The sequence below is a fragment of the Seriola lalandi genome, unplaced genomic scaffold (genome assembly GCF_002814215.2).
Source record: "Seriola lalandi dorsalis isolate HSWRI2012SDOR001 ecotype SW California unplaced genomic scaffold, Sedor1 jcf7180002054953, whole genome shotgun sequence".
Taxonomy (NCBI): Eukaryota; Metazoa; Chordata; class Actinopteri; order Carangiformes; family Carangidae; genus Seriola; species Seriola lalandi.
In genome coordinates this window covers 766,898-793,363 of record NW_019525504.1, presented here as the reverse complement: position 1 = coordinate 793,363, position 26,466 = coordinate 766,898, and the positions used below count along the sequence as shown (strand labels likewise).

At 43.0% G+C, this 26,466-nt stretch overlaps 3 protein-coding genes across 3 annotated transcripts in view; 1 reads left to right on the top strand and 2 right to left on the bottom strand.

Annotated features, from left to right (window-relative positions):
• Positions 1-1,715, bottom strand: part of LOC147817476 (zinc finger protein 862-like) — a 2,538-nt gene extending 823 nt beyond the window's left edge. The window contains 2 exon segments of the mRNA XM_087170545.1: positions 1,004-1,074; positions 1,664-1,715. Of these exon segments, the coding sequence (XP_087026671.1) occupies positions 1,004-1,074; positions 1,664-1,715 (123 nt within the window).
• rrh (retinal pigment epithelium-derived rhodopsin homolog) overlaps positions 1-7,489 on the top strand; it is a 16,406-nt gene extending 8,917 nt beyond the window's left edge. The window contains exons 3-7 of the mRNA XM_023394784.2: positions 2,963-3,062; positions 3,946-4,099; positions 5,057-5,225; positions 6,892-7,070; positions 7,162-7,489. Of these exons, the coding sequence (XP_023250552.1) occupies positions 2,963-3,062; positions 3,946-4,099; positions 5,057-5,225; positions 6,892-7,070; positions 7,162-7,267 (708 nt within the window). The 3' untranslated portion in view covers positions 7,268-7,489. The remainder of the gene's footprint in view (positions 1-2,962; positions 3,063-3,945; positions 4,100-5,056; positions 5,226-6,891; positions 7,071-7,161) is intronic.
• A 585-nt stretch (positions 7,490-8,074) lies between these two features.
• enpep (glutamyl aminopeptidase) lies at positions 8,075-26,133 on the bottom strand. The gene is made up of 20 exons (XM_023394779.2): positions 25,288-26,133; positions 21,592-21,733; positions 19,838-19,972; positions 19,593-19,713; positions 18,364-18,518; positions 16,525-16,638; positions 16,311-16,445; positions 16,114-16,179; positions 15,944-16,009; positions 15,180-15,340; positions 14,052-14,134; positions 13,766-13,902; positions 13,247-13,302; positions 13,005-13,155; positions 12,398-12,471; positions 12,146-12,250; positions 11,703-11,876; positions 10,669-10,809; positions 9,305-9,386; positions 8,075-8,781 (listed from the first exon to the last, which is right to left on the bottom strand). Exons 1-20 carry the CDS (start codon positions 25,914-25,916, stop codon positions 8,635-8,637), a joined length of 2,874 nt encoding a protein of 957 aa, XP_023250547.1. The 5' UTR covers positions 25,917-26,133; the 3' UTR covers positions 8,075-8,634.
• Between the last annotated feature and the right edge of the window lie 333 nt (positions 26,134-26,466).

Genomic DNA, 26,466 nt, shown 5'->3' with positions numbered 1-26,466 from the left:
AGTGGATGTGTCGCTACCCGTTCGTTTCGCCGTGATAAGGGGTTAGCATTTGCGTCTCTTAACTCCGCTGCACTGTTGTTAGTTAGCTAACCTGCGCGACGCGTATGGGCAGGGCACATATGCAAGCACTGTCAATGCTATGATTGGCTACGTGAAGTGAACCGTATCATATCATTAGCTGGTTTACAACAAATAAACAGAAAATCTCCCAAAATTTTACGTATACTGTATCATGACAGCAGCAGAAATAAGAAATGATCTGGAGATGATAAAGTATTTCAATCAAACTGTAAAACAATTATTAACAGTAACAGGCGCTAAAAGTTGTGTAACTTCACCACACTGCAGCAGTGAGTCTCTCCACTGGCTAACAAGCAGACCATGTGTCTCATTTAGGGCTGTCCCAAACGATTATTTTTTAAACGACTAATCTGACGATTATTTTTTTTATTAACCTAACAGTAATTTTATTGCAATTATTTTCCAGTTAGTCATTTAATATAACAATTTGCCCCGTCCAACATCTTGACTCGCTGCACCAGGGTGCTTCCTCTTTATGTGCTCGTGCATGACTGTCGCGCTAGAGTGATATGTCAGATGCACTTTGCAGAGTCTGCAGACTACCGCACTGTTGGTGTCAAGATTAAAGTATTCCCAAACTCTGGAGGACCGCGTGCGAACCTTTGTTGCTCCACACGCTCCGTCGTACTGCTGGTAGACGCCGCCGTGTTGTTCAAATAGATTACACAGACGCAAATCATTCACGTAGTCAATGACTTCAATTACGTCACCGCGTTGTCCCAGTCCGTGCGCTGCGCTTGTATCCAGGTAAACCAAAGACGATGGATTTTTCCAGGCATCATCAATGCCCAAGTCCTCTCTATGGGCCACACAATGTTGTTCAGTTAGGTGTGGTATTTGGCGCTTTAACAAAGCCGCAACCCCGTTGTGTTTTCCTAGCATTACTGAGGCACCTTCGGAGGTCAGCATCACCATTCTCTGCATGTCCAGTCCATTTTTGGAGTAAAACTGAGTTATTGCCTGCACAATATCCTGAGCAGTGCATGCTGTCAGCTGGATGACAGTTTTATAGTTAACATCATTTTCCTTCCTGTGTTTAATATATATGACTAGCATTTTGTGTACTGATATGTCTGTGCTCTAATCTACTATCAGGGTACGCCAGGGTGCATTTTTAACCCTGCACATAGTCTCATTCTGCACCATCTCATTTATTGAGTTCACAAATTCAAAGGCATAGTTTTTGCTTCGCCAGCTTTCTGGTATACTCACATACTTTGCCATGTGATCGTGGATTTGTTGAACTGACAGCATTGATGCATTCATTTTGATGGCAAGTAAAATATTGTCAATGAGAACTTTAACTTGCTCGGGATCAGATTTTGTTTTGCGTGACAGCTCGTTCCTTTTCTCTCGGTCTTTTGCGCTCTCCCGCAATAATGTACCGATCCCCAGTCCCATCTTGAGTCTTCGTACAATTCCAACAGCTTTTAAATGACTTTTCTGCTGAACGTGACGCTTGAGGTAGTTCCAACTTCCATTCAGTCCACATTTTTCCCTCCGAAAACTCACTTGCTACTTTGGCTTCGCTGCATGTTTTGCAGAGTAGACCTTTCTCAATCGAAAAAGAAAAAAATCTCACCCAGTTTCACCGCTTGTTCTTCTATTTTCACATACTCCGACAGCCATTCCATCTTAAAAGAACCGCATTTCTTTTTTACTTTGGCTTGGTGAGTGGATGTGTCGCTACCCGTTCGTTTCGCCGTGATAAGGGGTTAGCATTTGCGTCTCTTAACTCCGCTGCACTGTTGTTAGTTAGCTAACCTGCGCGACGCGTATGGGCAGGGCACATATGCAAGCACTGTCAATGCTATGATTGGCTACGTGAAGTGAACCGTATCGTATCATTAGCTGGACACCTGACACCTGTCGCTGAGTTACATTGCAAAAAAATATTATTGGTCTAATTAATTAGATTAGATTAGGTCTAATATTAAATATTAATTAATAAGTTTATGTTGATTTTTTTTTGCGCTGCATAGATTTTCTTGTGCGCTGAGAATGTGCGAGCAGTGCGCGATTGCGCAAGCGCGCAGCTTAGAGGGAACATTGACCCAGAGGGAACATCATCACTCCTGTCTCGCTGTGACCTCACAAAACACGTTTTTGGCCATAACTCACAAATTTAATCAGTAAGGATGAAACAATTCAACTCAAATGTCAAAAGATAAAATGAAGTGATGACATTTTATGTCCAAAAGGTCAAAGGTCAACTTTACTGTAATGTTCTGCAAACACTAATTTTTCAGTGCTGTAACTGCGGAAGGAGAGACTGTGAGCATACTTCCTACAACGTGGCTGGTTGGTGGAGGAGGTGATTCAGGTTTATGCAGCTGACAGTTTAATATTTTTGGAGGTTAATGATGGATATTGTTTAAGCTCTTGATACTGGCATATGATACTAGCTGCACTCCTGTGGCCTGAAAAGACTTGAAAACTCAATGCACAAGGTGATTCTATTTCTTTTTTTTTTCTTGAGCATGTTATCAAATAGAAAGAAGGTCATTTCAAAGTGCACTGTTGGTCCTCAGTGCCATTAGTCCTGCCTGTTTTCTCTCTGTCTGTGACCCTGAGCTCTTTAGGTCATTCCTTCGTCTTGGTCCTTGGTCGTCTCTTCGTTGTCTGCTCACTGCTGCTCACTCGGTTTACATGTCGTCGTCCACACAGCAGAGATCACTGTCACCTTTCCTCCAAAGAAAAAGGACAATACAATCATTTCATCCATTCACTATAAATGTCATATACCTTACTGCTAACCAAAGGCACACAGTAGACTGGCAGGTTGAGGAATGTGTCTATCCAACCCACCAGGCAGCTGCTGGACTAAAAAAAAAAGTGAACTAAAAAAAAAAAAGTTAGAATCTCTGTGCTTTGTTTCCAGGTCTACGCAGCTCTCAACATCTTCTTTGGCATGGCCAGCATCGGCCTGTTGACTGTGGTGGCCATGGACCGCTACCTCACCATCTGTCGACCAGACATAGGTATCTGTTTACCGCCATGCATGCGCCTGACCGCAGCGTACACCGAAACACACACTGCGCAGTAACACAACAGTCCTTCATGAAGGTTGTCGTGTTCAGGTTTTGAGTGATCTGTTGGTGCTGCTGTTGAACTGTGTTGTGTTGCACAGAGAGGTGTCTCTGTGTCACTCTCACTGAGACGAAGTGGGTGGACAAAGTAATGTCAGTATAACCAGAGACAGATAAGAAAGGACTTACTTCCTGTATCTGTGTCTGGTGGTTTTCTCCTTCAGGAGACCAGCAGCAGGTCTGAGTCTGTTCACTCCAATGGGAGAAGTGAACCTGATCACAGATGATGATTCCTTCACCTCATAGTCACTCGAATAAATATTGGATCAGTTCTTTCACAACAGATCTTCAGAACATTCTCACGTTAAATGACAGTCTTCAGACAGACCAGGAGAACATTTACATTATGAGAGACCGGTCTCTGTCTCAGCTACAAACTCTCATGAGATCTCAAGGTTTAGAGGGACCTGTACTGCAGACATGAATTAAAGGTTAAAACTGAAATAAAACTTTGTGTTTCTTTGCCTAATAACACTTTTATTGTTGTTATTATTGAAGTGTTTGTGGAGGGGAAACAGAGAATCAGACTGATATGATCTTGTGCCGGGGTGATCAGATGTTAAGCTCACAGATAAAAACGAACAGGATAATCAGGTGTAGATTAACAATTTAAAAAGCTGTCAGTTTAAGTGTTGATTTATTCAAACAACTGGAAACTAACTACAGCATCAACCCAATAGAAATGGGCCACATGTTAATGAAAGCAGTAGCTGCACACTGGATGTACAGTTCACCGCCTGTCTCACTGTGAACGTGGTGTCGCTTCTCTCTCCAGGGCAGAAGATGACGGTGCGATCGTACAACCTCCTCATCCTGGCGGCGTGGCTGAACGCCGTGTTCTGGTCCTCCATGCCCATAGTGGGCTGGGCTGGTTACGCCCCCGACCCCACCGGAGCTACATGCACCATCAACTGGAGACAGAATGATGCGTGAGTTATCAAAAATACTGAGGAAACGACTGAAGCAGTTTAAAACAAGATAACCCGGTACTGCCCCAGCATGTACTAGTGTGACACATTTTATATGGTGGGCTTCTGTAAATGGACCCCAACCTCGCTAATATAACGCCTACTTTAGAAACGTATTTAAACTGCTGCTGCTTCATATTCAAAGTTTCTACTAGAACTAAAAACCACAGAACCATCCTGTTATTCTACTGCTATTAATACTGTCACAGCTAAAATAAAAAACTAAAATTAAAAACTATGTTAAAAACATAATTGTAAAATGACATGGAACAATAATAAAATAATTACATTGAAATAATAAGTAAGTAAGCACAAAAAAAACTAAATAAATAAAGGCATCTGAAGACATTTAGAAACAGTGTCTCCACTACATGGTTTATGCACCAGAGAGCACTGGAAACTGATGAACTGCAACACAGAGGCCCAGTTTATAAACTGCCAGATTGAAATTGATACTACCTCTATTAATAATGCGTAAAGTTCCCCTACGAACAGATACGAGCTGATTCTTAACTAGCGAGACACTCAGAGAGCGCAGACCTCCGCACACGATAGTGTCAAACAACATAAACCAGACTCCAGAGGAAAGAATTCCCATTCACACATCTGTCCTAAAGCCGAATGCACTCCTCCCTGTGACCTATGACCCTTCACCTCACCAGGTCTGCTACTAATAAAGAGACAGGGGAAAACGTAACCTGTTTGGTACCTGATGTAGTTAATGTTAATGAATAATTAGTAGTAGTAGTAGTAGATAGTTAGTTTTTCTTACAGTCTTTTCTTAACTAAATTTGAACTGAATTTAGATTATTAAACTTTATTTACAACATTAACACACACTAACACGTTAGCCGGGCCTGACACAAGGTACGAGCCAGTGTGTGACCGTGTGACGCTGACTCTGCTTCTCCTCCACAGCTCCTTCATCTCTTACACTATGGCGGTGATTGCTGTGAACTTCGTGCTGCCTCTCTCCGTCATGTTTTACTGCTACTACAACGTGTCTGTCACCGTGAGGAGGTACAAAGCCGGAAACTGCCTGGACAGCATCAACGTCGACTGGTCCGACCAGATGGACGTCACCAAGGTGAAACTCTCGCTCTTTTTCCGCTGCTGCGTGTCCCTGAGGTGCTGGTGGAGGCCCAGAGTCGCTCAGCATCCGGCTAACAGTCAGTTAATCAGTGTGTTTTCCTCCACATGCTGCCGGAAAATGAGTCACCGGTGAAAGGCTTCAGGAGTTCACTGCGACCATGGCAGAGACGTGACATGAAGAAGTCTCAATGCATTTAAATGCAATGTTGGCTTAAGCTGTGTCCCAGTTCAGAGGCTGCATTTGAAGACCTACTGCGTCACAGCAGTGCGACTACACCGTCCCATTTCGAATGCTGGCCGAGAAATAATGCTCTCTTATTTTCCTGGACTACGAAGGATCCAGCGGGTGGATCCCTCTTGGCTAATGTTGGGTTTCAGCTCAGTTCAACAGCTAGTGGTTCGACTGCTGAAGCTCTCTTTGCCACTAAATGTGAGGGCGCACGGTGAAAATCCTCCGTATATACCAAACCTTCTCATTTCATTCCGGCCTTTGCGAGCTATGACGACTGCAAAGGGGCCACATCTTCGTAGACCGCGTGCTCCGAAGGATGCGGCCCCTGAATCGGGACACAGCGATAGTCACATTTTATGGTCGTCCGTCTCACACGAGTCTGTATTCGGTTTTAATCAATACAGTCTTTCATAGGCTAACAACTAGAACTGTGACCCACAGGCACCAGTGGAGTTTTGTATACAGTATGTCACTACACTGATGGTGTAACTGAGCTTCAGAGAGGATATCTGTAAACAGATCCGGTCAGTCCTGGTCTGCAGCAGCTGCTTTTGCTACACGGCTGCTGTAGACAAGTTGTAGGCTCACTGCCGAGCTTGTCATGGTCGGTGTTGGGCCCAATCCCACTGTCTCCCCCCCTAACCCCTGAACCCTCACTGACGTCACCTGGTGAGTGATTGGGCATGAGACGCTTCAGGGGCTCCAAATAGTATAAAGAGGAATAGGACAGCACTTTGTAACATATCATGTTACCTTGACGACACCAAAACATGTTTCGTATAACTGTGGGTTTGGGGACCTTTTGGGTTTTGCATTTCTTACTCGCTCACTTCTCTCCGTTTGTGATGAGGAAAGTGTATCTGTCATCACAGGACAAATGACCACACACACACTCCAGGCTCTGAATCACCACTGAGCAAAGTGGGTTTTTTTTCTTCTTGTTTAGCATATTTTAAACGCTTCCAGACGTCCCCTGGTAACCATGGTAACCCTGTGTTTTAATGTCACAACATTGTGAACTGTGGGTAATTCCCTCAGGCAAAGTCTGCAGAAATGCAGACTTATAGAAAGTGTGCATCAAGGGCCCTACAGGTCTGCTAGAGAGTCCTCGTGGACTTGATGGTTTGACAGTGAGACAATGACTGCACAGACATGATGGCTTTACAGTGGGACAGTCCTAAGACCTCATCCACTTACCAGGAGCACACCTCAAAGTCACACCTCAAACACTGGGATTGATTAGAGACATTTATTTCAGACCGCTCGGTGTCCACAGACACACCCACATCACTGACCTTCATGTCAATCTACTTGACCAGGACAAACCTAGAGATCACTGAGATCCCTCCTCATGTTCTTTTCTACTTCTTCTTCTTCTTCACCTTCATGTCTCTCTCCTAACGGTCTCGCCTCTCTCCATCTGTGTCAGATGTCCATAGTGATGATTGTCATGTTCCTGGTGGCCTGGTCTCCCTACTCCCTCGTGTGTCTCTGGGCGTCATTCGGTGACCCCATGACCATACCTGCCCCGATGGCTATCATCGCTCCTCTCTTTGCCAAGTCCTCCACTTTTTACAACCCCTGCATTTATGTCGTAGCCAACAAGAAGTGAGTGTGTTTCCTTTTTTTTTTTTAACATTATGTGATAGACAGATGTGTTTGTGGTGCATTCAAGGGCATAAATGATCTTTTCCTCCAGGTTCAGAAGAGCCATCATAGGGATGATCCGATGTCAAACCAGGCAGCGAATCACCATCAATACCCAGGTTCCCATGACAACCTCCCAGCAACCTCTGACCCAGTGAGATGAAACGAAAGCATCGCATTGTATTAATAGAGCCCGACATTAAAACCACGTGCAGACGATTGGTCTGATGAAGTAACGTGAATCTTTCTGTTATAGTTATTATTCTGTTTGATAACCTGACTGTGCATCCTGGTGTTTACTGTGTAAATCCCACTTGCTGTGACATTGTAGTCATTGGTTGTGTTCCAGTTACTTCAATTACAAACTGACAGTGAAAGTCTATATGTGTGTGTGTGTGTGTGTGTGTGTGTGTGGACTGTGTTCTTGTTTGAATAAGATCATGCGCATGAAAAACCCATTAGTCCTCTGTGTACAGATGTGGCAGCTTCTGCATCAGAGACAAAGGCTCTCTGGTAAATAACCCTCCAGCTGAGGGTGCAAGTGTCAGCTACAGGTAGAAACAATGGGTTCATCACAGCTCCGCCACTCTCCTCTCCTGCAGCAGGGGGATCTTTGTCAAGAGTTCCCAGTGTGGAGAGAGGTGACAGGTGGGGTCTCAGTGTGTGGATATCCCCCGTGGGATGTCAGGCAGATGGTCCTGGTTGTGTAGCTGCCGTGACAAGCCACGAATGACGCACGCAAACACCCCCCCCGAGGTGGACATGTTGCGAGCTAGTCAAACCCTAAGCCTGACCCTCACGGATGCCTTGGTAGTGGAACAGGCCGTGTGTTTTGGACAAAAGGTGCTTTGAATAAAAAATGGTTCACCCCCTGTCAGAACAGACCGTCAGGCCAACCTCGCCAACGTGATGAAGACATAACATTCATAATGAACCTACACTGTGATCATGAGAAGTCCGACACCTAACATTCAAAATAGTTTTTATTCAGTTCGACAGAGAGTATCATACAAACATTTGTATTTGTGACAAAATAATTCAGGCTTTTTATTTTTTATATAAGTTAAAGTTTTACAAAAAAAATATTGAAGAGACTATAAATATCCTTCAGGATCAGAAATGATTGTTAGTAGAGATGAGAGATCTTCAGTGATCAATAACAACTTTCTTACCGACATGATAAGAGAACACAGTACAACAACTATCAGAGTTAATTTACATGAAACAGGAGCTCACTGTTTAATTAGTGACAGCAGTAGTAAATGACAACATGACTGTTTCTGCTGACTGGACTGAGACTGGATGTGGACTCTTGTGGATCACAGACTTGGACTTAGATCTGTTGAAGAATGAATTTAACTGATGTAAAGAACTAATAAGAGCTTCAAACAGAACCTAATCTCAGCCGTAACTCCCCGTGTACAGTACGTACTGACTGGGAGAAGACCACATGTACAGCAGCAGGGGTCTGTGATGATCTGGTTCTTCAGTTACAGAGTTCCTGTCTCCAGTCACTGCTGCTGTCTCAGGCCACGTTGGCCTCCAGCCAGCCCGCGATCTCGCCCCCGTTCCTCCTGATCCACGCGATGTTGTTCCTCACCGTCTCCAGGGCCTGTTGCCGGGGCATCTGCCCAGCTCCAGCATCTGGAGTCAGGCCGAAGAAATGCTCCATCTACAAGACCAGCAGAGAGACACGTGTCACCAGAGACCTGGACCCAAACCGACAACCTCTACTGACTAAGTCAGATATTATATCTTGCTCACAGCCGTCGTTCAGTGATACCCTTTCGTTGATTCGCTTTTTGGTCTGATTTTTTATCGATTTCGGGGCGGGGCCCTTGCATAATTTGTGGAGTCCTACACAACTTGCGTAGTGAGGCTCTGAAAAACATGCTGGTGTTGCGTGGAAGTCCGTTCCCCTTAAGATAGTGTTTCCCTCCCTTTACAAGACTGTTTCCTGTAGCAGCTTCTTTATATCTTCTCTATATAAAAGTGTTTAAGTGCCAAAAATAGACTCAACTATGAACTCATTTCCTGGTTATAAAACTGGACCAGAGATTCACTTTCCTTCTAAAACACACATCTGTATCATTATAATATGAATATAGGATTTCATATTAAGTGTGCAGGTTCCTGACACACACACACACACAAGCACGCACGCACACACACACACAGCAAAGGAAACAGCTGACCTTCCACAGCTGGAGCTCTGTGTTGTAGGTGGTGGTGATTCGACTGAGCAGACGACCGAGGTTCCTGTCGTTGATGGTGTACCTGTGAACAGAGGACGTTCAAACATGTTTGACTGTAGGTCGACAACTACAACACGATGCAGTTTTGATGTAAAACGAGGTGACATGGTTTTGGGTTCTAACCTCATCTGACTGAACTTCACAGATCTGCTTTTAGTCTTATCTTATCTTCTTTATTCAGACGCATGTTTAGTCACTTTAACAGATTTCATCCTCATCAGCTGATACAGTCACATGGCGCTGTAGTCTTCCTCTAAAATACACCCTGGAATCATTTTATGACAACAAGAGGTCAGGTTTGTGACTGTGTGAGTCACAGCTAAAGTCAGAGCTGACGTAATCATGTTGTGATATTAAGTCCGTAGAACAGTTTTTGGATATTTTTAAGCTTACGGTTATATTTGCTATTTGCATCAGCTCATGGAGCTGTGAGGCCGTTTCCAGTCCACACCAGCAGAAAGGGTTTAGAAACGAGCTGGTAACACGTGGCCTGTGAAACGCCTCTGACTGTGTGACTGTGTCAGCATCAAACATCACATGGATCTATCTATCTTCAAACATTACCCTGTTGTAGATCCTGTGCTTGCTTACACTTTTATATCCTCTGGGCTTTTATTTTTGGACTTTTTTTTTTTACGCTTCACTTCCTTTTCCTGTCTGTCCACCAATCGACTGTCTCTGCCAAATGAGAAAAACGAATAGTGCATGTGATCTTGTTTTTGGTTTAGAATTTCAAAAAAACATATGAATTAGTTTTTGGTTTCAAACAAAAATAGTGATGAAAGGAAAATTAAAAAATGATCAATGACCATTAAAGGTTCTGGATTCCTATTCCTATTTTACCGTCTGAATGTTCTCAGGGTCTCTCCTCTTGTTTCCAAGCAGTTTTATGGATGTTGGATGTTATCATTTCCTTGGGAAGTGTAAGTCAAACTGAATAATATCTGTGTCCCCCCCCCCCCCCTTCTCCTCTCCCCCCCGGGGAGGCCTTTGGCTCTCTCTCCTGGTTTTGTCCTGCCAAACGTCTGTCCATTACTGACCACATCTCGTTTCTCCCTGATGATTAAAATGCTGTCCAGAACTATGACTTCAATGACCAGAGAACATAGTGAATGTTTTATTCTCCACCTCCCTCTATAACGTTAATCCATGTGTATGGGTCTGAGGTGGGGGGACCTGTGGGTGCACTGGGTTTTCACAGGACAGTTGGATTCGTGTTTCTCTATAGAAGAGCTTCAGTTGATAAACGTCTCAGCCTGTCTGTCTCTGTCAGCTGTGGGCGGAGTCTTGGTGGACTGACTGACCTGTTGACCAGATAGTCCCAGTTCAGTGTGGTCCAGTCCCAGGCCATGCTCTGTCCCAGAGGGTTTAAGGACACATAGCGCACCACGGTGAACAGGTCCTGACTCCTCACCACGTTCTCATTCTTGGTGGCCTCCAGGAGCCTGTGGGGCAGAACACAGGTTTTTCTCTCCACATAATGAAGCTGCACCGGGTCAGACTCTACCTCACAGTGTCAATGCCTCCAGCCGAGTGCAGCGAAGTTGACCTTTGACCTTTTGGATTTAAAATGCCATCACTTCATTTTATCCTTATAGACATTTGAGTTAAATTGTGTGACAATTAGGGTATGAATTTGTGACCAAAATCGTGGTTTGTGAGGTCACACTGACCTTGACCTTGTGACCTCAGAGAAAAAAAAATATGTGTATAAAAAGAATAAAAAACTGTAACAAAAATATAATATATTAATATTATTTTACACTTTCACTGAATGAATTTTTCTGTCCTGATCATAACTACCAAAAATTCAATCTCTTTGAAGATTCTGATCCTTTAAATCCAGTTTGTTAACATAACAACATAATACCTCTGTTGTTTTTTTCCCCTAAAGACGCACAAGGGTTAAAACACAGACCTCTGTCCACAGTGAGACATCAGGGGAAAAAACAGCCACATATCATCTGTGTTGTGCAAACCATAAACCTGCATCACTGCCAGCATCCAGTGAGCAGTGGGACAAAGTGTGTGTCTGCATTTAACGTGAGCGAGCTGAAGATTTACACACGATTCAAACCATTTGAAGAAGATTTTGTAACAACAAAGCTTTCTGTTACGGTTAAACCAAGCGCAGCTTTACAAAAAAATAAATCTCTGGCATCTGCAGGTAAAAACAGGATGTCCATGTGTCCATCCACTATTGGCTCGTCTCTGGTGCCAGGTGATGTCACCGTTAGGTATACCCACTGTAGTACCGCACACGTGATCTCAGCAGGGCTAGAACGCAGTGGAAGGTTATCGGATCGGACGCTGTGTAAAGTTGAGATGTTCTGCTTACTTGTAGAGAAGGCGGACGTCCTCCACAGAAGCCAGTCCGTACAGCAGCTTGTCCTTCTCCTGAGCCAGAGGCGAGTTTTTGTACTTCTCGAACATGGTGTTCCACTTCGCCTCATTGCCGGAGTTCTTCATGCCGTACCGGTAGACCAGCAGCCTGAGGTTCACCGCCACGCTGCTGCAGGTCAGAGGGGTCAGGAGACTTTGAGGTCATGTCACCAGAGAGGACACACTTCATGTGACACAACACACAGTTGTTTTTTAAAGCATCACCAGTAAATATCAGGTCAGGATGAATCAAAGAGCAATAGTTCTTGATGTCATGTGGTTCATTCTGCTGGTTATGCACACAAATGATTAAAATACAACATATTCCAGTTGCAGGTCTGTTACTGTAGAAAACTTTATTGTCTGTGTGTGAGGAATAAAACAGCAGAGTGGCGTTACCTGAGACCTCCATCGATCCATTGGTCAAAGATACGAGAGGCTTCTTTCAGAGCCTCTTCATCCCCCATCTGACAGGCCAGACTGAGCACGGTCTCCCTCAGTAACCTGCCACACACATCCAAACCACCATCTTACATCAGCTGATAAAGTAGTGCACGGGTTAGACACATGTTCATTAACAGCAGCTCACTGATCAGACCAGGGGGAGACCTGAGAGTGGCTGGTGTAGTTGTGTGATGGTTCCTGGTGTACCTCTCTGTCTGTGTGCCAGTATCATTCCATCCAAGCTGTGTAGAGATTTGTTTCACATGATCACGGAAGAGTTTCTAGAGGAAAGAAAGAAGAACATGGTTCTTAATCAGCACAGGGAAACTACACAAAAACTCACTGATCCACTTCAACTGTTTCGAGGAGTACAAGTGATTACTGGACCATATATATATGTATGTATGTGTTTCCATATATATGTATATATTTGTGTTTTGTCTGTTTGCATGTGTTTTCTTGAGTTGCAGTGTGTTGAGCGTTCTCGGAAAATTAGGTGAAGAAACCGGTATCTTCACTTAGTTGTGCTGTGATTATTAAAATTCATATCGTAACTTATTATTTGTTTGTATCCAATACAGGTGTTTCCTGCTTTGAATTCTTAGTGCAATTAATCTTTGCACACCATCCACAGCTGTGGTGTAATGATAGATATATATTGATTTAAACTAAAATGTTTCATAGAATGCAAAAAAAAAAAAAATAATGTGTTGATTTTGCTGAGATGGTTGGTTGAAACTTTAGATCACAAATAAATGTAATGGTGATATGATGAGACATCTTTTACACCTGGACGGATCGGCAGCCTGCTCACCTGGAACTTCTTGTAGATTGTAGCGTTGCCTGACAGCATGTCCCGGACATAGGCGATAGAGGAGGCCAGGCGGTCCCAGACAATGTAATCAGTCTCATTCTTCAGGTACATGGTGAGATTGAAGGCATTACCATAATCTATGATGTCTGCCCTGAACAGAGAGAGGAAGCAGGGTTTACAGTCTCTGTAAATGACCAGAGACGTGAAGGTTCAGACGGTGTTTCATATGAGCGAACTCTCACCTTGCAAGTGCAAAAACATCATCAATGTAGCTCGTACGATCAGCAGCGTCAAACTCCTGTTTCAGACAGAAAAGTGAGTCAAACAGAAGATGAAGTTAGTATCCAAGGTAAATGTAAATTTAAATAATAATCACTTTTTAAATAATATGCCTGTGTCTGTTAGTTTTAAACCTACAATTGATTTAATATAGGTTCAAAAGAATGAATATAAAGGTATTAAGGGTCACTGTTTTTCATAGGTTCTGGAGAATAAAGTTTAAATATCTCTAAGTTATAAAGTTATGAGGAAAAAGTTTAATATAACAAGATAATGTTATAAAATAAAGTCAGCCAAAATTCTATGTTATGTTTAGTTTTAGTTTTTTCTCATATAGATTTTTATTACAAAATGACTTTAGTCTCTAAACATTACAACTTTTTCCTTTAAATATTTGAACTTTATTCTGAAAATCCCTGTGTGTAACATTGTAAAAACAACACGACAGCAGACAACGCTCACGTCTCTGAGGACAGCTTTACCGTGTGGTTGTTCTGAAGCTGCTGACTGATGGCGGTCCACATGAGGTTGTCGTGGTTGACTCTGTAGAATCCAATGTGATCATTGTTGACTTTCAGCAGACCGTCCACAGAGGGAGAGTAGTCACTGATGACGTGCTCTGATAATCAACAGTCAATAGTTAGTGTGTGGAAATGGATATTTGAACTGGATCAAGTGTATTATTCTTTCTCCCCTGTTTAACTATTAGGTGTCATTATGAGGAGAACTTCACTGACTGGTTTAAAGGCTGATTATTGATCACATTACCTGTGCTGCTCTTGTTAAACATGGAAAACATATTCTTGTCACTTTTCACAGAGTGCCATTTCACTGGGATCATCCATTTGTACCTGTAACAGAAGCACATTCACTTTAAACATTTAAACCGTACATTTTCATTTAATTGTTCGAAGCTGCAGTTATCATCTTTCATGACTCTGCTTTGGAAAAAGTTCCGGCACTTTAGCTGCTAGATGCTATGCTATGTTCAACAGCTGGTCTCTAAAGCTGGATTTCTACTTCTGTGTCACACCCCCTCTTTGTGTGTTGTAATCTGAGTTTCTCTGTTCTTTGTTTTGGTAGCCGCTCTGGTATCGTGTGCATGTTAGTGAACCGTTGGTCCTCCCCACAGACACAGGCTCTGCCCACAGGTGAGATGGCTCAGTGCAGTATGCAGCGTTCAGGTGAGTGCGACCTTTCATAATTTCCCTCACTGAAGAAGACACCACGTTTTCATCTAAAGAGGCCTCAGACAAAGAAAGAGAGGAGACCAGAGCACAGGTGGACTGGACTGAGGGCTTTTTAAAGTCTTTACCGGCTCCATCGGTGTCATTTATGTGGCCTAGTGGATCAGTCCAAGGCTGAATTTCTTTCCCAGTCTGACCATGGAGCAAATACTGGTCTGGTTTTACTGAGAGGGTCCAGCTGGACTCAGAACAGTTATTTGTTCTCATCCATGTGTCAGTAACTTGATGGTTCATAATGTTACATATCTGTTCATTAGTGACGGCTACTTGTTGTGGTGTGAGATGCTGGTGGTCTAGTGCGACACCTAGTGGCAGTGATGATCATTTACAGGCGCACCAGATCTATGGCAACTACATGCGTAGGCTTTGAGGTTACGTTGTAGCCGGTGGAGCTTGTTGAGAGTGAAGACACGAGAAGTTAAAGAAAGACTCAGTAGTTTTCTTCTTGTCAGTAACAAATAACTGACTTCTGCTCACTGCTATGTATGAAAGAATGAACATGAACACAGCAACTTCATGCAGCTAGCCAGTATTTATCAGCCTTTAGTCTTTTTGCAGTGTTTGATGGGTAATATTACCAAAATAGAACAAATACCATCGTCATCCACTTCTACACAGCTCTGAGAATTTGTTATTTCTATCCTCTTACCCAAGAGGTGAGGGGGGCAGGTTGGCATCAGCTTGAGGATCCAGGAGGAAACGCTTCTGTCTCAGTTTGGCATTTGTCTCTGAGACAGACAGGTCCAGCACAGGATAACCCATCTGATTGGTCCATGTGTCCATCACCTCTGCAACAGGCAAGCCACTCACCTGAGCACAGAGAGGTGAAAGTGTGAAAGTTACAGACAAATGTTTTTTTCTGTCTGAGTGTGAGATTCAGATTGATCACAGAGCTGGAGTCAGGAAGTGGTTAGCCTAGCATAGCATAAGGACTAGAAAGAGGGGGAAGGAGCTAGTCTGGCTCTGTCCATCACATCTGAGGCTCACTGATTAACATTTTTTATTCCATACACAAACAGAGAAGGGGTTGTGTACTGGAACTGATGAGCCAATAACTACCCACGCTATACAGTAGGGGGAGACACTGTACAGAAGCACTAAGTGGATGGATACACTTCTGTTTATCAGGAAGTAGTTTGAGATGATGACTCCTTTTATAACCACTAATTGTTATCTCTGAGTAAAGATTGTGAATCACTGAGCTTTTCCAGGTGATGGTACGTGTATTTTTGAACTTTGGACATCTTGAGGCAAACTGTTTTTATGCTAAACTAGGCTAATCACATCCTGACTCCAGTTCTGTACTTAACACTCAGACATGACACATGACATCCATCTTCTGAGCTCACATTCATAACATCAATCTGGCCTTGCACAGAAACTGAGGATAAAACTGATAAAGCTCAAACTCACACTAGCAAGTGATGCCCAGAAGTTGGCTGTTTTGGCGTTCTTGAAGTAGTAGTCTTTCAAATATTTCTGGTGAAAGATGAAAAAGAATTAAAAGCCAACAGAAACAGCCTGTAATGAACATTAATCGTTGGCAATGATCTGTCCTGAAGCTGCAGCAATGTTCGCCTTACCCGACAGCCGTCTCTGAACATGTCTTTACCCATCCAGTCCTCCAGCATCCGAAGAATGGACGCTCCCTGCAAAGAGTTGGATAATTTCCCTGATACTGTTTGTCTGTGTTTTTGTCGGTAATGAAACTGATTCGTCATGGTTTCCACAGGAATCAAGGTTTTCTGAACATTACACTGAGGTTTTCCGGCGGTCGTACCTTGCTGTATGAGATGCCATCAAACACAGAGGTGATCTCTGCTGGGGTGGACACGTTCACAATGATTGGGTGAGAGGAGAGGAGGGCGTCATCCACCATCACAGGAAGCACGTCGCTGATGATCATGATGTCTCGCTGTGGACAACAGTTAAAGAGCAATCATCAACATGACTGGTCTATTGTCAGTGTGACTGATGGTTAAACGAAGACTCACCATGCCCCACGTGGGTTCAGCTCTCTCCACACCAACGTACTCAAAGAAACTGGCAAAGCCCTCATTCAGCCAGAGGTCATCCCACCAGTCCATCGTCACTATGTTCCCAAACCACTGGAAAAAGACAATGGACATGAGCTTTAAGGGTCCAAACAAAGGAAGGTGTGTATGGAATTGAATCTATATCCTGGCAGGTTTCAATCTGGATCAGTGTCTACCATTGAAAACAGTGAGGTGCAGACCACTGTGAGCTGTGTAAATCTCTCATATTCAATTTTGTTGAGAAAAGTTGTTGATGGACTATAAACACACCAAGCACTTTATTAGGAACACCTGTAAACCTGCTTATTCAGGCATTTAATCATCAGACAATCATGTGTCAGCAGTGCATAAACTCCTGCAGATCCAGGTGAGGAGCTTCAGTTAATGAGGAAACATGGAAACATGTGACCTCAGTGACTTTGAGCTTCATGATTGTTGGTCTGAGTGTTTCTCAAACTGCTGTTCTCCTGGATTTCACTCAGTTTTTACTCAGAATGGAGCAACAACAAAAGCATCCAGTGAGCAGCAGCTCTGTGTTGATGAGAAAGGTCAGAGGTCAGAGGTCAAAGGAGAATGGTTAGACTGGTTGGAGCTGACAGAAAGACTATAGTCACTCAGATAACCATTCTTTACAGCTGTGCTGAGTAGAAAAGCTTCAGCGTGAACAACACATCCAACCTTGAGGTGGATGGACTACATTATAACCAGTTACCAGTTCAGGATGGATGGAGCTCACTGAGACCAGTTGAGTGAAGGAGCAGTAGAAACTCAGTGTGTTCCAAACATGAAACAGACTGTTATCAGTTTGATGTAGCCACGTGATGGAAAAAAAACAAATCCATCAAATCAGCTCACTGTTCTTTTGACAATGCTTTTATCTTTATCTCACACAGAGAGTTCAGAGTTCCCAACTGTAAATGTTTAAAATCCCTAATGTGTTATTGTTCAAGCTTTTTATGATGCATGATGGGAACAAATCTTTCCAGCATTTCAGCTGTTTCACGGTGATGACAGATAAGATGTCATGAGGCAGTCAATAAAGTTTTATGAACTATTCAAAGATACAGCAGTGAGGGATCAGTGGTGGTTCATTTTGAGTTTAACACTGTATAAACACAGCACCAGGTTTACCAGTGTATGTTATTGAAGCTTGTTTGGATAGATGGACTAAATTCCTAATTCTTACAAGTCCCACAAATATTTAAATAAACGTCATACAACAAAGTTTGTGATTATTTGTATAAATATTATGAATTATAAAATATCAATAATGTTTTTATTGAAAAGATCTTTAAAAACATAACAAACTTTTAAAATTCCTGCTTGAATTAAAGCCTCTGTGATAAACCAGAGTGGAGACTGTGGAGCTTCCTACATGTTTCCTCTGCTCTCAGTTCAGTCCTGAATGTTTGAACGTTATTTGAAATAAAAAGTGCTGTGGGAATGTATCATTTGGCCTCTATATTTTTAAGTTGTCAGATGTGGGCAGCCAACATTTTTGAGATTTTCAAGTGGGCCATGAGTTGGAAAAGGTCGGCAACCACTGTAGTAAATGCTTGGACATGAAATATAGTGAAAAAGAAGTATAAAGCAGGATACAATAGAAATACTCAAGTTTAAGTACTTAAAAAAAGTACACCATTTGTGTAATCTTTTAGACATATGCAGAATAGCAAAGTGAAAAACATGTCCAGTGTGTAAAGTCTTGGATTCCACTTCTAGATTCCGACACGTGCAACATGTGGTTCCATTACACAAATAAAACAAAGTTAGTAATAAGTAACTAGACAGTGGTACCTGGTGAACCAGCTCGTGGGCAATAACACTGGCCACTCGCTGCTTGTTGTAGGAGGAAGACTGGCTCTCATCATACAGCAGGTTGGTCTCTCTGTAGGTGATCAGGCCCCAGTTCTCCATGGCACCGGTCCCAAAGTCAGGGATGGCTATCTTATCTGGATTGAGACAACACAGAGATCCCGCAGAAGTAAGACCTTATCATGTTTTTTATGGCGTCACTGCATTATGTTACTGTGAGATATTATCTTGACATATACCAGCAATATAGCTGAAGATTAAGATCAACTGAGTAGATTACCATGAACTTTACTGATCAACAGTACCCATGAGTGTTTATATCTACTGAAGTTTTCATGCACAGAGGAACTGATGAACAGCTTGTTTTCAGTGGAACTAGCTTTAAGATGCTTTTGCTTTCATTAGGACAATTACTACAGGACATTTCCATGTAGTCCTTATCTTGGGAGGTCAATACTGCGAAACTTCAGTACTGTGAAACATTATAAAGACTCACTGGGTCTGGCTTCACACTGACATTAAACTGCACATGGATGTCGTTAATCCAACTGGTTTCATAAATTATTCTCTGGGCTGTGAACGAATGATTCATGCGTTTACAGTAACTGAGGCTTTATGAGAATGAAATGGTTGTATTCTTTCACCTTTATTGCTTGCCTTATCACCATAATCACTTGCTCAGCATCATGATCCCATCACTGTCCACAAACAACCATACAGTACATCTCTGTATGCTGATGACTGTTTGATATATGTTGGAAGGCTTTGGACTGTCTGATTTAAATCTCTGGAATAAGTGAGGGTTATTACCTCTACATGAGGTTGTAAATAACTTGTAAACGTGCCTGATATTCCAACAAATATACAAACAAATATATGTTACTTATTTTACATTGATGGGTGTAAATAAACAATTCTGTTCAGTCCCATAATTCTAAAATCAGTGCTGTACCCAGGTGCATTATTCTGTTTTTGAGTATTTTATCAGCACAGATGGGCTATGATGCACTGTCTGACATCCACATTTATTTGGAATAGTCAACACTCTGGAATAAAACTGAAGCCACTAAGGGGCGCTAGCAGGAACTGTTAGACTTGTCATTCTTATTAGGAACACACTGTGACCCCAGAAACAAAGCATGTATCTCACTATGATCACTGTGTAGTGATAAGAGGTTTCCATTAACATGAAGCAGTTTATCTAAACTTACCCAGTTTTTGGATGGAGTACGTCATGTTGAAGTATTCCTCAAAGTAATCAAAGATGACCTTGGTGGTGTCGGCTGCATACTTTGCTGTTTTCAGCTGACTGGGCTGAGCATAAATCCTCAGCTGTGACAGCAGAGGAAGACAAAACACACAGGTGTGAGTGTGTGTATCAGGATGTGCCTGACAGTTTACATCTATCAGTTTCATTTGAACAGTGCTTTATTGTAGCACATGATGGTGAACTTACAGGAATTCCTCGAGCAGATTTTCTTTCCACGTGTTTAAACTGGTGCACTGCGAAACACACCAGATAGGTGCTCATTGGGATGGACTTCTCGAAGGATGTCTTCAGTTTGTTGTCAGCCAGATTTTGAGGGGTGCCCTGTAGAGGCGGAGCAAAAGGCTAATGGGTTACTGTGGGTGTCACTCAGCCTGTAGAGGGTGGAACCCCCGAGCCCCAAAACAGAGGCACAAGATTGATCTTTCTGCTGTTTGGTATTCACAGTGTTCACTCCGAGCCTGGCTTCCTCTGTCTTTGGTTTTTGTTCAGCTCAACCATGGAAATACTCACTCCACCTCCAGCAGCCAACAGGAGGCCAACAGGATTATGAACAGTTTTACTAGCAAGTATCTCAGTACATCAAGGAACTCAAAGCAGTCATTATTAGTAGTTATTCATGGATTGTGACTTTTGACGATTTTTCACATGGCTCTTCTCCCCAGTCAAAATGACTTGAATTAACTCAATAAAAAAAAGTAAAATAATTGAGGCAAAATTAAAAAAACAAAACAAGGCTGCTGTGATAGACCATTTCCATGACAGACAGGTTTCAGTAACTGTAACTCTATTCTGATTCCCAACCCTCCACCAGGGGGAAGGTTTTGCAAGTGGGCCAACTTAGATTTGCACAACAAAAATGTAATCATAAAAAATACATAAATTAAAAATATAAATAATGTTTTTAAATACTAAAGATTAAAGATGTTTTCATTGTTTTTTTCCTCTTGTATTAAGGTCTATCACTGTGATTAGCCAATGATAGGAACTTTTATGTTGTCGGACCACATGGTATACTTGTTTGCTATCTCAGTCTGAATTTGTTCTAAAACATTTCATCCATGACAAGGGAGGGAGGAGGATATTTATTTTGGAGGATCAAAATAGATAGTTGGTTAGCAACATCAAGAGTTAAAAAGCAAGAGTCAAGAGATAGATGGTGAATCGAAAAGTGATCTCTCCTGCCAAACAAAAAAGAAAAATTGAGCCTTCTACATGTTTCTCCTGCTTTCAGCTCAGATCTGAATGTCATCATTAACGTTCGTATTGTTACGGGGTCAGATGTAAGATGCCAAAATGTTAGAGATTTTCAAGTGGGCCATGAGCTGGAAAAGGTTGAGAACCACTGATCTCAACTGATCAGAGTTAAAAGTAGAAACCTGTAAAATCATCTAAAACATACACACGATCACCTCATCACAGATAGCAAAATGAAACTTCTGGCCCAACATATGCCTGGGTCATTAGCCCAAGTCTGGCCCATACACTTCCACATCTGGGCAGAGTCTGGTTGTTATCCTGTGGTAATGACTGACAGCTGGAAGATTTTCTGTGTGCATGCCAGAAGTGGTCCAGATGTAAAAGTAGCATCTGACAATATGGGCCAGATTTGGGCCATGGAACTGGCATGACACTGGGCCAGAAGAAAAACAAACATGTGGCCCAAGTATGGACCAGATTTATTTTGCTCTCTTGGATACATGATACGATGCTGAAAGTCTATCCCATTCATGTTACATGTAGAAGACCCAAACAGCAGCATTGTTCTTCTGTTGTCTGTTTCAGTACAGTGTTATAAATGTAATAGACTTAGAGGCTAATTCAGATGTGTTATTGTGGTTGACTTTGACAGGACAGAAGGATTTTGTGAATGAGGACAAATCCAGTGCTGTCCTGGGTGATGCTGCTGGACAGATGTTTATCACTGTTGACTTGAGTCTTACCTCGACTGGCATGTTGGACAGAGCCTCATAATGAGCATCATGAACAATGGAGACCTTGAACGTGGCCTTCTTGTTGGGCTCATCGAAGCAGGGGAACGACTTGCGGGCATCTGTTGGCTCATGATCAGTTGCAGCAATTTTTCTGGAGGTCAGAAGCAAATTATTATTCCACCTGGAAGTGTTTGACACCAAGAGCTTTACATTAGACAGTGTGGACTGTTAAAATAAGGTGGGTGATGTGTGTGTTGAGTCATTTTTAACAATTTTGCTCTTGAAGATTTGAAAAGTGGTTTGAATTTATGTGGAAAACAGAAAATCTACTGTACGTCTCTGCTTCACATGGTCTGATGAAGACCACTGGGATTGATTTATTAAATTTCTGTTTTCAAGGTCAATTATGAATTAATCTTCATTACTTTCTCATTTCTTGTTCTGAAAATGTTGGTTTTGTGGGACATAGAGAATAAAAACACACTTACAGCTATTAGAAAGATTTATTGATATGTTGAATGAGAGTTGATGTTTCTGTTTCTGTTCTTGTTAATGCTGTTTCACAAAAATAAACACTGACAAGTTTAAAGAAAAAAACATTAGACAGTTTACCCCCAGGCTAACTCAACCATGGTAACAATCAATGACACCTGCGCTGACCACTAGCACGAACAAAACCTTGGAAGGAATGGCTCATAATTTGTGGTTTGCTAACATTGTTATGGAGAGAGCAGAGAAGAGAAAGCATTTTTTTTTTATATCAGATTTTTCTTTTTATTGTTTCACTCTTCACTGAATTTCCAAAGGAAAACGTCCTTGTAACTGTCGAATTCTTCGAATAGACAAACATTTTCTGCTGGGGTAAATGGAGCTCAGTGGTTGGATTCGGTTGGCCGTTTAATTTACCCAGAATTCATTGTACCACAGTCCGGCTTAAGATAGTCAAGAACTAAACTCAGCCTAGTCAGCTTAGTCGGACTTCAGATAGATGCCTATATTCACTTGTTGCACAAAGCAGTTCAGTGCTTGACTATCTTAAGCTGTACAATGAATTCTGGGTAAATTAAGACTTCTTTCAAAATGAAAAAAATGGCTGAACTGCATCAAACCGCTCACCTCTGTTTACCCCAGCAGAAAATGTTCGTCTTATGGAAGAATTCAAGTTACAAGGGCATTTAACTGGAAGAGTGAAACAGTAAAAAGAAAAATGGGTAAGGTTTCCAATGTTTGTGGCTTAAAATGAGTCAGTGTTTATTTTGGGGAAACATTATACTGAGCTGTACTGTGAGCCAAACTAAGACTGGACTGACACTACAGACCAGTCTAAAATATCTTTGTGAACCAGCCCCTGGTCTGGTCTGGTCTGGTCTGGTCTGGTCTAGACCCCCTACCAGAATGAGCAGCTTCAGCCTGATCTTGTCTTTGATGACAGTATATGTGGGCTTGTTCTATCCTTCAGAGAGGGAACACTTGTGGGAATAAACCTTTAGACACCAACAGTTCTGAGACGTGCTGTTTGTGAGGCGCTGCCAGGCTGAACAAACACCATCATTAACTGAGATCAGTGCATAGTGAGTTATTAACAGTTCATTACATAAACATCTGACTCAGTGTTGTGCATGATATTACTGCTCTGTTACTTTGTTTTCTGACAGCCTGATGACTGTGTCTCCGTCTGCAGCTGCTGTAGGATTGTAGCTGCAGTCGGACTATTAACAAACAGACTATAGGAAATACACATCACACTGATCCACTTCACAATCACTCACTGGTTCCAGCCCCCACTGTCCTCGACTGTCCAGACCCTCACCACTCAACATACAGTGATTTCTTATAATATATAATATGCTTATTTACATTTAATCCAAACCTCCATCTTTACCAAACCTTTACGTCTCATTTCAAAGGCTCGACAAACATGTCCTCCTTTTCCCGAGCAATGAAGGCTCCAACAGGTTGATCCTTCATAGCCCAACCTTTCCCAAGATTCTTTGCCCGCCACTAATGAATATAGTATGGCACCAAACAACACGACAGAGAGCCTGAGGATTACACTGTTAAATGTAAGTATTGCTTTCAGCTCAGTTCAACAGTTAACGGTACAACTATTAAAAAAAACCAAGGGCACGAAAACCTCAAGTTCCTTTGAAAAAAAAAAAGGTGTGTGCGTGTGAAATTACGCACACGCTTTTTAGCTAGCTAGCTACCTGGAGCTGTAGCACTTAAGCGCCGCTCGGTTGTCCACAACCGATGTTACAGAAAAGGCTGTAAAAGTTCAAAATTTGACATCTTACCAAGATTGTGTCAATTTCATAGATCATTTTTACTTAACTGTATGAATATAAATGGGAGAGGGAGAATGACGGCCACTGGGGCAATCAAGGTGTAAAGCACGCACATACAAAGGTACTGTCACGGGTGCTGGATCAAAAAGATTCAGCTAATATCTCCATTTTGCCACCATGTAAGTAAAGTCACAGTTAAATTAAACCTCACAACCAGTAGATGTAGCAACACCGTTTTTTTGTTATGTTGTTTGTAGTGCTGTCACACGGAAGCCAGCCATGATTGTCACATAGTCACAATCCAAAATATTGTATCCAAGTAAAATATTTCTCTGGGATTTTGTTTTCTGTCCTGTATCTTTCCCAATCTCCCTATATTTGCATCCCAGTGTTAACATGGTTGGTTCTCTTGTTTTCTCTCCGTAAGGACAAGTCTTGAGAAAATGTGCCTGCTGGGGATGGTGACTCGTGATTTAAATTATTTGTTTTAATCATACAAGTTAATAAACACACTTTTGCTGAAATAAGTTTTGCTGCTGTTGTTTGTCACTGCCATGTTTGGTTTCCTCTGTGTTAGGATTGTAAGTTTTCCAGGGTCAGGAGAGGGAGTGAGCGGGAACCCCACCACTGCTACTTGGCCTTGGTTTCTCCTAATGGATGAGGTGTTGGGACAGAGTCATTTCATCACACCCCCTGTCCTGATTGCCTCCATCCCTGAGGACACACCAGGGCCAAGTGCAGCAGTGGAGGAGGAGGAGGAGGAGGAGGAGGAGGAGGAAGATGGGGAGGGGGAAGAGACTGAGGAGAAACCAGTCAGGAGCAGCAGAAAGAAAGAGAAAGAGAGATGATGAGCTGTTACAGCTCATCACAGAGGACATGAGGCTGCAGAGAGAGGCAGAGGAGAGGATGAACAGACTGTTCTCTCTACTTGAGAGACTGGCTGAAAAATGAATTGAAATAATTGAAATATCAAATAAAGTTTGCAATGAAGACGGTACAACCACAACCTAAGCGGTCAAGGTTGCTAGGCGACAGGAGTGGGGGCTGTGTGACACAACAGTATGGCTGGGAACAGTTGGTGACGTAAAGAGGGAATTCTCCGTAGGCCAGACTGTCTCATTTCTATGACAGCTACAAAGGCTACGAGGGCCAAGACTTCGAAGGATGCGGCCCCTGAAGTGGGACACAGCTTAGATGTGAACATGAACCTGGACTCTGGATGTGAACCTGGACCCTGGATGTGAACCTGGACCCTGGATGTGAATCTGGACCCTGGATGTGAACCTGGACCCTGGATGTGAACCTGGACCCTGGATGTGAACCTGGACTCTAGATGTGAGCCTGGACTCTGGGTGTGAACCTGAGCTATCTTTTCTCTTTGTTCTGTGAACATGTGTGTTGTGTGTGTGTTGTCACTTACTTAGTGGTCCCCTCCTCGTTGTAGATGACCCTGTAGAACCCCACCACGGAGCCGTTGAGCCAGCCCTGGAAGTCCAGGCTCAGCACGTACTGCTCCCCTGGTCCGGTGACGGGCAGTTCCTCTGCGGCCTCCGCCACCACGTACTGCTGAGGTTTGTATTCAAAGCAGCTCTTCACTGGGATCTCCTTCTGCCCCCCCTGGCCATTCAGCATCTTCAGTCTGGGGATGGCGCTGACAAACGTCTCCCTGATGTGGAGCCACAGATGGCGGGTGGGCTTGTTGACCTCTAAGTGGATGTCCACAGTGCCAGTGTAGGTGTCGTCGACCAGGTCCGGCTCCAGGAGCAGGTCATAGTGGACTGGCTTCACATAGTTGGGCAGACGGAAATTCTTCCAGTCCCCGCTGGAGTCGGTGGAAGGCGTGCAAGGCCCTCTGCCAGGCGGAGGGGGCTGGGGAGGCTCTGCTGTGGGGGGCGGGATGGAGGGGGTGGTGGTGTCTGGCTTGGAGAGGCCCACCCCGAGGCCCACCGCCAAAGAGCACACCACCACCGTCACACATATGATGACTACATGCTTACCACGGACGCAGTAGCGCTTCTGTTGCTTCTCCATGTCCATGCTGTCCACCATGGTGACTTCAGAGCCTGAACTCTCACTGGACTGAGACACAGCTGTAGTCAGGTAAAAGGTCCTGAAGCTGACCTGGAGTCAGAGCTGTAGGCGGTGGCTCCCACAGTATTTGTATTCACTGTGTGAGCTGATCCACAGTCTCTGGTGCTGTGGGGTGGAGATAAGGAGGAGGAGGAGAAGTGAGGAGAGGAAATCGGTCAGACAGTGTAGAGAATTTCAAAGAGTGAGGGAGAGATTTATTCTGTGCTCAGAGTTAACACGCCTCCTCCTGTTAAACATCTACAATCTGTCTGTAAATCAACAGCTTTCAACTTTAACTGTGTGTGTGTGTGTGTGTGTGTGTGTGTGCGTGTGTGTGTGTGTGTGTGTGAGTGAGTGTTTGTGGTTTAAAACTGCTGCATGTTCTCTGTGTGTGTGCACGTAAACACAACATGTAACTTTAGAAAGAAGTGAACCTTTCTGTGTGTGTTTGGTTTGAATCCATCTGAGTGATATAAATGTAAAGTGAACTGGATGCAGTGGAATCTGTCCTGCTGACACGGGGCTTGGG